Source organism: Mesocricetus auratus, unplaced genomic scaffold (genome assembly GCF_017639785.1).
Source record: "Mesocricetus auratus isolate SY011 unplaced genomic scaffold, BCM_Maur_2.0 Super-Scaffold_100676, whole genome shotgun sequence".
NCBI lineage: Eukaryota > Metazoa > Chordata > Mammalia > Rodentia > Cricetidae > Mesocricetus > Mesocricetus auratus.
Genome location: NW_024429266.1, coordinates 21150294 through 21163104, shown reverse-complemented (window position 1 = coordinate 21163104; position 12811 = coordinate 21150294). Strand labels below are relative to the sequence as shown.

Genomic DNA, 12811 nt, shown 5'->3' with positions numbered 1-12811 from the left:
TCCTGGCCTCTGGTGCTGCTCCTCTCTGCCTTTCTTTCATTCCACGGCTTGAAACCGCTGCCTGGTGTGGCTCCCCCTTTGTCAGGTCCTCCCCAGCATAGACCATGGGGCCAGCCTCGTACTCCTGTCACCTGTGACGCCTGTGTGACCGATGCACAGGATGGACAGAGGGGAAGCTGCGGGCTAAAGTGCAGCTTCCCTGAAAAGAGGAAGGAAGAGGAGGGAGTGGGATGTGTCAAACTCTTAACCTACCCCAAGCCCCTTGCCCTCGCTTCCTTCTGGCTTGAAAGTGAGGTATTCAGTACCAACTCCTCCTCCGGAGGATGGAATGGACACGCACTGAGCGTTGTTGCACTTTTTAGGCAGGGAGGTATGTTGGAGCCAGGAGGCTTACCAGTGGAGCCTATTTAAGCAGGTACCATACCACCGCCCCTCCCAGTCCCCAAAGGAGATGCCCAGACAGACATTATGATTATTATATATTTTTTTCAATGCCAGTGCTGCTCAGCCCTCAGCATAACTTCAGTTTTCATGAAATAAACACTGACTATATAAAATTTTACTTTTCTGAAACTGAAATCTGAGGTGAGGTCAAATTTTCTTCTTTCCCACGAACTTGAACCTGTGTTCCATTAAGAGTTTAAGGTTCTGCAAGTGAAAGGAACTGTGCTTGGGTCCTGCCTACAAGTCACAGTAGCATCATCTCCCAGTTGTGCATGTGTCTGTGTGTGTGTCTCAACCCCAGCAAACCAGCAAAAGTTAAAAGGCTTAATTAAGACAGTGGTTGACCCAGATTGCCATACAGGTCAGATCTGCGATGCTGGAACACAGGCAGGTGTTGGCGCATCTGCTGTAGGAAGTTGAGATCAATTCTGGCAAGGCAGAGGCCTGGTCCCTCGGAGCAGCGGGCCACCACTGTGCCCCAGGGGTCCACCACCATGCTGTGCCCATAACTCGCTCTTGTCTCATGGTGGCGTCCACACTGTGCTGCTGCTATGACGTAGCACTGGGATTCGATGGCACGGGCTCGCAGCAGCACCTGAGAATAAGAAGTGTTCATTCAGGTACATGTAGCAATTAACAGGCAAGTGACAATCTCCAGGCCAATCTACTCTGAGCATTCTGCTAGTCAACTGGAAGATGTGACTACATTAACATGACACACCTATCTGAGGAGTGAATTTCCCCACTGGATGGGAAGGGAAGAAAAAAGCTTTCAAGTAAGAAGAACAGAGGAGAGTAAGGTTTGGTTGCTTTGTTTTGTTTTGTTTTGAGGTAAGGTCTCACTGTGTAACCCCGGTTGGCCTGAACCTAGAGGTCTTCCTGCCAGTGCCTCACAAGTGCTAGGATAAAAGGCATGCTCCATCAAGCCCCAGTGTGTTCTGTTCTGTTTTTCGAGACAGGGTTTCTTTGTAGCCTTTGTTGTCCTGGAACTTGCTCTGTAGACCAGCCTGGCCTTGAACTCACAGAGATCCCCTTGCCTCTGCTTGTAGGTGTGTGCCACCATTGCCTGGCTTCTATTTTTGTGTTTTGAGTCAAGGTATCACTATGTAGAGCATGATGGCCTTGAACCTGTGGCAAACCTCTAGAGTGCTGGAGTTTAGCTTTGTGTCGCCACTCTACTAAGAATAAGATTAAAAGGAGTCCTTATGTTTTGAGGAGGCATTCTCTTACCTCCCAGTGGGCAGGGCCTGTGACAGATCCAAAGGCTGAAGGATAAGTCAGTATTTCTGCCCCAGCTTGAGCCAATTTCAGAGAAAGTTCAGGGAACCGCATGTCATAACAGATTGCCAGACCAACCTGAAATGAAAAACAATCCACTCAACCTTCCCTGCCCCGTTCATCATAACACCCAGTACCTTCATCATTCAACTCCTAAGGGGGATGTTACCACTTTTTAATGATTTCCTATTTCCTTTTCAAATCCCACCTTGCCTGCTGGTGTGCTGATGGGCGGCTCAAGAGTGGTCCCAGGCAAGGTAGAGTTGCTTTCCCTCATGGGTCCCTGACCTGGGATCTCTACATCACATAGATGTGTCTTCCTGTACCTGGCCACTACTGATCCTAGAGTAAGAGATAGAGAGAAAATACTCAGACACTCTAGGAGCCCAGCTTAGTTCTCCTCCCAAAGAGTCATTTGTAAGATCAGAAGTACAAAACCCACTAAAGCTAAATAGTTGAGAAAATAATGCTGAAGCATCTGAGTTGTAGGTAGAAAAGCCTGGAAAGAGACAAGCTAAAATATTAAGTCTCACCCTTGTTGTTCAGAAGCACATGACAATTGTAGATTTTCTGAGTCTGCTCCCAGTCTTGGCCACGCTCATGGAAACCACCCAAGGACAGCCAGATTCCACATTCCCTGGGGGGAGGGGACACTGACAACTCAAGGCTCTACCCCCTCTATGTGGCAATCCAGGAACAGTGCCCAGTAACGATGCTACTTCCCTCCCACCCTTGTACCTGGCAAGCTGGCTATATCGTCCCAAAAGGTCCCCATCCAGTGGCTCAGACAGCTGTAACGTCTCGGCAGGATTTCGTGCAATGAAGTCAAATGCCTCAGGCAGAAAAGCCAGGCAGGCACCCAGTCTGGCCGCCTCTAGAACCAGCTCAGCACATGTTTTAAAGTTCTCTTGCTTGTTTGGTGTTGATGTTACCTGGCACACAGCCACCATGGGCAGCTCCCAGGAAGTTGAGGAGGACCGGGCCATGGCTCTAAGCCTGTGAATGACACAGGCAGTGTCCTCAGATTTGCTACCATGGAGAAGCCCAGAGGCTCAAATGCGATGGGGCCGCAAACCTAGACTTTTTTCTTTTTTAAGACAAGGTGTTCTGTAGCCCAGACAGGCCTTGTTATGTGGCTGAGGATGACCCTAAACTCCCGATTGTTCCTCCTCCAGCCTGTGTCCCACCATCCCTAGCAACTTCCTTCCATTCTCTCAGAGCACAATAGCTCCAGAGCTACTGGTGTTCACTTATTAAATGTTTGGTGGGTGGCAGACACATTTGTCTCCCCACCCTGAAGTCATAAACACGGACTGAGCAGCAATGAGCCAGGCAGAGAACAAGAAAATATGTTACCTGGGTTGAGTACAAAGTACTGAGATTCGAGGCAACCGGTTTCCGGTACACAAAAGGGATAGGAGTTGTCGAGGTGGCCTGGTGATGCAGCCCAGCCTGAAGGTGAGAAATCAGAACACCTAACCTTCCTTCATGTAGTAAGTTTCTAGAATTGTCTGCCATTTCCAGGCCTGGCCAGTAATCCCCTCCCCCAAGGCTTCAAAAGCTTTGCCCCCTCACTATTAGCTATGGAAAGAAACCGAAAAATGGGAAGCTGGGAGAGAAGACTATGATCCGTGCCTCAATACCTCCACTTCCAGTGATCTCACATTAAAACTGAAGCCCCTTTCCTCTGCCAAAGGTTTCCGCGGTTCAAGTCATCTCATGGAACCTTCCTCGTTTCCCCAATCCTCTCTTCTCGGCTGTGCCACCTGCACAGCTTTATAGGCTCAACACATCTTTCCCCTTACACCAGTACCGCGAAAGGAATTCACGCTCCCTAGATCGCCACCATCTCGGGGCGGGTAGGGGGCACAGGACCAGATCCCAACCCTAGACCCCGCCCTCTGATTAGCGCGTCCTTCCCCGCCTCTCCCTGGGGCAAGAATCTCTGTTGCACAAGTTAAAGCATCGTAGGTGGAATTCACCGCAGCGGGCAGGGTTGGGGAGTAGGTCCTACATGAAGACACGGCCAAAACCATTCGCAGGGTCGATCTGAGGAGCTTCCTGGGAGCCAGAAGCGCAGGGGCAAGTGGGTGGTAACTACCAGACCGGATGTGACGCAGTGCGAGTGCGCAGGCCGGAAAGCTTTCAGGTGGCGAAGATGGCGGACAGCAGCGGTCGTGTGAACAAGACCAGCGGGAGCAGCACCGGGAAGGGGGCGGTGTCTGCCGAACAGGTGAGAATCCGCGAGCGCTGAGGGCAGCTTGGTTCGTGTCGAGTTCGTGCAGGAAGTAGGGTTTGCGGTTTGTACGGCCTTCAGCCCCTTCCACGTTCTCGGTGGTCACACCCGGGGGCGGGAGGTCCTCGGAGGTGATCAGGACCCCCCCTGAGGCATGAGTAGGTGGGCATGTAGAGGAGAGCCACGTCCGAAAGGCTGGAGGGTGAGCCCAGTGGGGTCTGGGAGGGTGTCCGGGTCCCCAAGGTGATGGGTCGCCTTTTTTCCCTTCTCCGAGGTACTATAAAGCGGGTATGGTTTGGCGTTGGCATCTAGTAACGAGCCCCAGAGGGTTATTAGTCAATGAATTGTTTAGTCTGTGACCCTGAAACCGCGCTCACCCACTCTGCAAAACCACGTGACTCAGGCTCGACCACTTTAGTCTTCTGTAACTATTTTTTTTTTTTTTTTGGTTTTTCGAGACAGGGTTTCTCTGTGGCCTTCTGTAACTATTTTAACTAAGGAGTCTTTAGTAGATTGGCTTTGTGGTTTGGTTTGGTTTGCTTGTTTTTTGGTCTTGGGGTCGGGGGTGGAGGTTGCGACCTGTGTAGACCAGGCTGGCTTGGAACTTAGAGATCCACTTGTCCCTGCTCCTGCCTCTCAAATTCTGGGGTTAATAACGTATACCACTAAGCTGGGCCAGGATGGTCTCACTAAGTATCCCAGGCTGGCCTCGAACTTGCTCACTGTGTTCTCGGAGTGTAGATTGACTTTTCAGAAGAGACCGGGAACCCTTTTCTAATCTAAGTTTGCCTCCCCTGCCCTACATAACATCGGAATGCATCTGACTAATCAGAACGCCCTTTGTGGTATGGGAACCGTGCTTTGTTAATCGATATTAGGGGAAAACACACACAATTGCAATGAAAAGAATTGGGGCTAGGGGTTTAGCTTAGTGGGCCAAATGGGAAAGCCCTGAAGTGTAGGATATGGGAGGGTGTTCAGGGAGTTGGAGGCTCAGGGGCCGGGGTATGTGTGTGTATTGAACAGTTATTTCAACCATAGGTACATTTGTTAATTAATTGTTGAATAATCAATACAGGCAGGTAACAGTATCTGAATAAAGAGTTTAAAACCTGTCCTATCAAAGAGTATATCTGTTGGGACAAAAGGGGGCTTTTCATAATTCTACTTCGAGGCAGAAAATACATGTTCTAAGAGAAGTAAAATGCAGTGAAATTTGGAGGTAGCCTCCAACATAGTGGGAAAAAAAAGGACAAGAACCTAATGCTTTTTTGAGGGTCTGTCTTGTGTTAGACTCTGCTGAACACAGAAAAACTGGTAAATGAAACAGACCTTATCTTCAACTTGGTCAAAGACTCCCTAGAAATACAAGACAGCCGAGTGTGATGGCTCATACCTGTAATCCCACTGGATTACCATGTCCACTCCAGGCTAGCCTGGGCTACAGAATGAAACAGTCACAAAAACAAACAAGACAGAAAGAACAGTGAGAGTTAAAAACAACATTTTATGGGCCTGGTGGTGGTGGTGCACACCTTTTGTCTTAGCACTTGGGAAGCAGAGGCCAGAGAATCTCTGAGTTTGAGGCCAGCCTGTCTACAGAGCTAGTTTAGTTTCAGGACAGCCAAAACTATACAGAGAAATAAACAACCAAACAAACGCCAGTAAAGGCCTCGGGAGGTGGCTTTTGCGGAGGCCCAAGTTTGATTCCCAGCACCCACGCTGGTTGTCTCACAACTCCCTATCACCTTGGCTCAAGGGAATCCAGTGCCCTGTTCTGGCCTCCAACGCAAATCCACTTGAGTTTGCTGGGCTCAGACCATGCTTCGTGCTCTTGGGCTAGAGGTACATGAGATGCCTGCAGCTTTCCCAGAAAGACAGTGTACTTGGCCATTGCTGTACTATTAGGGAGCTGGTAGCTGCCTGACCTTTCAAGTGCTGGGACTGAAGGCACTACCATCACTGGCTTTTGTCTGTTAGTTTTTTTGAGTTTTTTTTTTCCCAAGACAGGGTTTCTTTGTGACTGTCCTGGAACTAGCTCTTGTAGACGAAGCTGGTCTCGAACTCACAGAGATCCAAGTGCTGGAACTAAAGGCGTATACCACCACCGTCTGGCTGTGTGTTAAAGAAGCAGAGTGAGCCTTGACAAAAGACAGTTGGATTATGCAGTTACAGAGTAGGCTATTCGAGATCTTGGGGAAAATACTTTGGTGAGCAATAGTACCACACAAAAGACAACATAATTTAAAGTAAATTGGAGGCAATGAGTATAGACTGGTCCTCAAAGTTTGAAGAGAAGGGATAGAGTGGTAAGATCAAAAAGGTTTTCTTGAGCCGGGCCTTGGTGGTGCACGCCTTTAATCCCAGCATTTAGGAGGCAGAGGCAGGCGGATCTCTGTGAGTTCGAGGCCAGCCTGGTCTATAGAGCGAGTACCAGGACAGCCTCCAAAACTACACAGAGAAACCCTGTCTCGAAAAACCAAAAAAAAAAAGGTTTTCTTTGGTAGTTAGCTACCTTTATTATAAGGAGGTCACTGAAACCAGTAATCTCAGCATCCAGGAGGAGGTGGGAGGCTCAGGAGTTCAAGGTCACCTTTGATTATGTGGCAGTAGTAGGGCAGCCTGGCCACCTGAGACTCTGTCTCACAAACCATAAAAACCAAGGAAGGATGGATGCTGGAAAGGAAAGGCAGGGAGCAGTCCTGGGGAAATATGTTTCAGATGCATTAAGTTAGAATTCTCTCCCTATTTGATTTTCCAGTATCCAGTCAAGAAGAAATGAGCATGTAACATAGCCAGAAACAACATAGTAATAGAAAAGGTTCTTTGTTTTAGGGAAGCCTGTTTTTTGTTTTTGTTTTTGTTTTTTTTTTTTGGCTTTTCGAGACAGAGTTTCTCTGTGGCTTTGGAGGCTGTCCTGGAACTAGCTCTTGTAGACCAGGCTGGCCTCGAACTCACAGAGATTCACCTGCCTCTGCCTCCCAAGTGCTGGGATTAAAGGCGTGCGCCACCAACGCCCGGCCTGAGAAGCCTGTATTTAAGTGCCTGCTCTGCAGTTCACTCTGAAAACCACCTCCTTCCACCCAGGGCATTGGGCTCTGGATTCATAAATTAAGGTACATGTTTTACAGTTGTGTCCCCCCCACCGGGCTGTAAATTGACATACAAAGGGCAAGTGCTGTACCGCTGAGCTGTACCGCAATCTGTTTTCATTTGTTAGAAATAAGTGATGCAGAGCATCTAGGCTACCATTCACAGTAGGTGTTCTTAACTTTCCACACTGTGGAAAGCAGTTGTAGGGTCATGAAGGGGTTAATTGTTTACAAATAAGCTATATTTGCATATTTAAATTTTTCTGAGAGGTAACAGCAAAGAAGGCAGGGTGTATAGTGGCAAATAACACCAATATAAATAGAGAAGTTTTGGGATTGGAGGTGTAGCCCAGTTGGTAGAGTGCTTGCCTTCTATTCAAGAGGCCTTGGGTTGAATACCTAGCATTGAATCTCATGCTCGGTATAATGAGTACTCTGGATTCTTAGCAGGACTTGAGAGGTAGTGGCAAGAGGATCAGAAGTTCAAGTCATCCTTGGCTACGTAGAAAATTTGAGGTCATCTCGGACTATATGGGACAAAAAAGTAAAGAAAAGAAATAGAAAAGATTTTGTGTTTAAAAAGGAAAAAAAAAAAGCTATGTTGATGGTCCTGGGTGGTGGTGGCTCATGCCTTTCATCCCAGCACTCTCTGAGTTCAAGGTCAGCCTCATCAGCACAAGTTCCAGGACAGCCAAGGCTACACTGAAAAACCCTGTCATGAACCCCCCCAAAGAAAAACCCCAAAAAACTAACCCAACAACAAAATCACATAAAGTCAATCTAAAATTTTTTTTAAATATTTTATAGATGCTGGAGAGGTGGCTCAGTGGTTGAGAACATTGGCTGCTTTTCCAGAGGCCCTAGGTTCAATTCCTGGCAACCACATAGCTCACAACTGTCTATAGTGGGATCAAATGCCCTCTTCTGGCTTAAAGTTGTACATGCAGATAGAGCATTCATACATGAAATAAATAAATCTTAAAAAACCAATAGGGAGGCCGGGCGTTGGTGGCACACGCCTTTAATCCCAGCACTTGGGAGGCAGAGGCAGGCAGATCTCTGTGAGTTCGAGGCCAGCCTGGTCTACAGAGCGAGTTCTAGGACAGCCTCCAAAACAATACAGAGAAACCCTGTCTTGAAAAAAACAAAACAAAACAAACAAAAAAAAACAATAGGGAATAAGGGAAAGAGAAGAATTAGATACAGGCATAGAGGAGAAGATCACTAGAAAATTTGCATTTTAAAAGGAACAATGGGGATTCTGAGGAGTGGGAATGGAGCTAGACTGTTTTCATTTCCTGGAGACCCCAGAGACGGCAGCCTCAAATTGGCAGATTGTGCATCCCACTTAGAGTTCTGTTGAAGTTAACGGCGATTTAACTGTAGTTACAGCTGAATTTTTCTACAACTGGGGATAATTCACACATGTCAGTAGATTTGTTTTAGTTCATATTCTGAGAGACAACAACAGAAAGCAGTTCATATTATACTAGAATACGGAATTGGATAGGGGCTGGGATACCTCACTGGTGGACGCCTTCTTGGCATACTCCAAGCCCTCGGCCTTGTCTCTGGTACTGCAGTGAAGGGTGGAGATGTGTATGTGAAGGACTCAGGTTGCTGTTAGTAAGGATGTTGGCTAGAGTGTGGCGCCACACATATCCAGAAGATGCGCCATTTGGTGCTGGGAGAGCATTTAGAGTCTGGTTTAGTACCAGGATTTGCTTACACACACACACACACACACCACCTTTTTTCCATTTATTTTTTTCTCACATCTTCTCTTCCTCTGTTATCCTCTCCCCGCTGGCTTCCTCGCCTCCTCCTTTTAAAGACAGGGTTTCTATCCCAGATGGCTTTGAACTCATGATCCTCCTGCCTTAGCTTCCTCAGTACTGAGATTATGGGCTTGAGGCTCTAGGCCAAGCTCTTTTTTTTTTTTTTAAACAACTTGTTTGTCCTTTTTTTTTTCTTCCTAGTTTTTCAGGACAGTTTATTACTGTCCTGGAACTTAACATGATGTCTGGGAGTGCTGAGATTACAGGTGTGAGTAGTCATACCTTAAAACATTTTAATGAGTGTTTTTGAAGAGCGACATTATTGCGAAAATTGAGCACAAAGGGGCTAATTAGACTAAAGTTCAAGAACCCAGGAATAGAAGCGGAAAGTCACCTCTTTGTAAGCACAGTATTGTAGCTCCAACTGCTTTCATTATTCCTTTGTCTCTACCCACAACTCAAATATCTGAGAACAGCTGGCATAGATTACTAACCTGTAGGGTCTAGGGGGCACGGGTTCTGTGATTGGCTGCCCGCAGAAACCCTTTTAACCAAGTTAAAGAGGAGGATGGGGGATAGCGTACCATGTAACGAGTCACTTTTTGTTGTGGGCAGTGGTGCTGGAGTGTACCCAGCGCCTCTTGCATGCTCAGGCACCTCTCACAGAGTTGTAGCTCCAGCCCTGAACTGTTATTAAAAGGCTTATGTGCCTTAGTGGGTAAAGCACTTGCTGCATAACCCTGGCCACTGGGGTTTGGTCCCTGGAACTCGCAGTTGGAGGAGAGAATGGACCTCCCGGAGTTGTCCTTTCTTTCCGGAGTTCAGTGCCCACACCCAGAAGCTCATGTCTACCTGGAACTGTAGCTCCACGTGAATCTGGCACCCTCTTCTGGCTCCCTACGTGTACACATACAGGCGCACACACATACATATAAAAGTAAAACTTTCTTTTTCAAGATTTATTTATTTTATGTATCTTGAGTGCTCTATTGCCTTTATGGCAGAAGAGGGCATCTGATCCCACTGTAGATGGTTGTGAGCCACCATATGGTTGCTGGGAATTGAACTCAGGACCTCTAGAAGGGCAGACCATGCTCTTAACTGCTGAACCATCTCTCAAGCCCAAAAGTAAAACTTTTAAGTCTTAAAAAAGGGCATGGATGAGCCGGGCATTGGTGGCGCACGCCTTTAATCCCAGCACTCGGGAGGCAGAGGCAGGCAGATCTCTGTGAGTTCAAGACCAGCCTGGTCTATAAGAGCTAGTTCCAGGACAGCCTCCAAAGCCACAGAGAAACCCTGTCTCGAAAAAACAAAACAAAACAAAAAAGGCATGGATAAGCTGGGTGGTGGTGGCCCATGCCTTTAATTCCAGCACTTGGGAGGCAGAGGCAGGTGGATCTCTGAGTTCGAGACCAGCCTGGTATACAAGAGCTAGTTCCAGGACAGCCTCCAAAGCTACAGAGAAACCCTGTCTCAGAAAAAAAAAAAAGAGGGCAAAGATTGAAAAGATGACTTGGTGCTTAAGAGTACATACTGTTCGGGGGGGCTGGAGAGATGGCTTAGAGGTTAAGAGCGCTGACTGCTCTGAGTTCAATTCCCAGCAACCACATGGTGGCTCACAACCATCTACAATTCAATCTGGTGTCCTCTTCTGGTACGTAGGCAGAACATTGTATATGTAATAAATAAATAAATCTTAAAAAAAAATAAAGAGTACATACTGTTCTTGTAGAGGACCCAGGTTTGATTCCCAGCACCCATATCAGGCCTGCAACTCCAATTCCTCAGAATCCAACCCCGTCTTCTGGTCTCTGTGTGCGTACACACACACATATCCATATAGTTAAAAATAAAAACATCTTGGGGGTGGGTGGAAACTGGCAAGATGACTCAGTCTCTTGTAGGTATTCCAGCAGCACCCACCCCACCCCACCCCCCTATTCAGATCTATTGTTAAATGTCTTCATACCTAGCAAATGTCTCACACATAGGCACTGAGTAAATGCCTACTGGGAAAGGGATTTCACAGACTAAGCAATTGCAAACTTGTATTCTATTCCTTCCCTAAGATAGGTATTCACTACTGCAACTGTGTAAAACTTGCTGTCCTGTGGGCTGCCTTGCCTTTCTGGCATTTTTACTGTCTCATCTCTCATTTTGCTCTCTCGTGCTCTTAGGTAATTGCTGGCTTTAATCGCCTTCGGCAGGAACAGAGGGGCTTGGCATCCAAAGCTGCTGAGCTGGAGATGGAATTGAACGAACACAGGTAAGACAGTCAGAGAAACAGCAGAACAGTTGGATGGGCCTCTTTGAGGGAGGGTGCTGGAATTTGAGGTCTTGTTCTCCTCCCCTAGCCTAGTGATTGATACCCTGAAGGAAGTGGATGAGACCCGCAAGTGCTTCCGAATGGTTGGAGGTGTGCTGGTAGAACGGACTGTCAAAGAGGTGCTGCCTGCCTTGGAGGGTAACAAAGAGCAGGTGAGCAAGGATGCCCAAGTAGGTGTTTGCGTAACCAAGAGCTTAAACGGGTGACCAGGGACTTAGGGGATGTGAGGGAGGAAAGTCCAGGCAGAAATTCCTGTTGAAGATAGTATACAGTCTGTTAGTCTGTGCGCTCTGTACAATTGCAGAGTCCCAACTCCTTACATGACGAGTTGTTGGCTGTGTGCCCTTTCCATAGTCTCTTTGATGTGGTTGAGCTAGGAGGAGGATGGGTAGAACAATGTTTCTCACAGTGTAGTCCATGGATACCAGAACCAAAATCACCTGAAGAACTTGTTTAACAGTGCTGCAGATCAAATTCAGGGCCTTATGCATAATGGGCCAAGAACTCTGCCACTGAGCTATACCAAGAATCAGTTTAAAATGCAACTTCTTAGGCTCTCTTTGGATAACTGAACCAGACCCTTAAAGATACCATGAGAGACATTTTAAAAGGAGAAGGAGTATACTGACTGGGGTGGCATACATTGGTGATTGCTATGATGAGTCAAGGGAATCTTGGGTTTGAAGCCAACTCCAGCTAGCTATAAATCCATGTTTTAAAAAATGTAACCTAAGAGAAGAAACCATAGTATAATGAATAAATGATATTTTAAAAATAAGCAGCTCACTCTCCCTGGGGAGCTGTTGACAATTAAAGGTTGGGGGGTTGTCATTGTCTTCAGTGATGCAGGCCCTGGTAAGTTGCTCTGATGGACAGCTCAGACCCATGCCCACAAGGATGGTTCTGGTTAAACACAATCAGTTACAAAACAAAGCAGAGATATGATTATGAGATGGGGGACTCATGGGAGAGGTGGATAAAACAGTGTGGTTAGAATATATTATATACATTTATGAAATTGTCAAAGAATAAATAACAAAAGTAGCTCAGGTGATTCCCTTGTATAAGATACTGTGTTTGAGAAATCTCTTGAGAGTCTGGGCTTTGTTAACTCTTGGGTAAAGGTAAGGCTGAGTATTACCTTGTTTCACTTCCTCTGATCATCGTCCATTCTAGGTCGGGTAGGGAGACGTGCAATCCTTCTATAACCTCTTTTCCTTACCTTCTAGATACAGAAGATCATTGAGACACTGTCACAGCAGCTTCAGGCAAAGGGGAAAGAACTCAATGAATTTCGGGAAAAGCACAACATTCGTCTTATGGGGGAAGATGAGAAGCCAGCAGCCAAGGAAAACTCAGAAGGGGCTGGGGCGAAGTCCGGCTCAGCAGGAGTGCTGGTCTCCTAGGAACTAAAGTCTCTGCATTTTTTCCCTGATTCCCACCTCTAATTTCTTTTTATTGTTGTTATTATTATTATTATTGTCTCTGCTATTGTAATATTTTTTTGTTAATTAAATGTTTTAGTCAGGGGGGGGGGGAGGGTTGGCACGCGCCTTTAATCCCAGCATTCGGGAGGCAGAGGTAGGTGGATCTCTGTGAGTTCGAGACCAGCCTGGTCTACAGAGCGAGTTCCAGGACAGCCTCCAAAACAATACAG

General features: G+C 46.9%; 2 protein-coding genes across 5 annotated transcripts; one reads left to right on the top strand and one right to left on the bottom strand.

Annotated features, from left to right (window-relative positions):
• Positions 1–466: 466 nt before the first annotated feature.
• On the bottom strand, positions 467–3838 carry Nit1 (nitrilase 1). Of its 4 annotated transcripts, none has more exons than XM_005087765.4 (7): positions 3737–3838; positions 3079–3174; positions 2461–2718; positions 2256–2359; positions 1931–2064; positions 1675–1800; positions 467–1039 (listed from the first exon to the last, which is right to left on the bottom strand). In XM_005087765.4, coding segments are annotated over exons 1-7 (987 nt in total). In that variant the 5' UTR covers positions 3739–3838; the 3' UTR covers positions 467–772. The 4 variants fall into 4 exon arrangements, with proteins under 4 accessions (XP_005087822.1, XP_005087823.1, XP_040595311.1 ...); XM_005087766.4 differs by having other exon boundaries at positions 3705–3828; XM_040739377.1 differs by having other exon boundaries at positions 3366–3776.
• On the top strand, positions 3838–12651 carry Pfdn2 (prefoldin subunit 2). The gene is made up of 4 exons (XM_040739381.1): positions 3838–3955; positions 11006–11094; positions 11183–11306; positions 12384–12651. The coding sequence occupies exons 1-4, from the start codon at positions 3881–3883 to the stop codon at positions 12558–12560; spliced, it is 465 nt and encodes a 154-aa protein (XP_040595315.1). The 5' UTR covers positions 3838–3880; the 3' UTR covers positions 12561–12651.
• Positions 12652–12811: the final 160 nt, after the last annotated feature.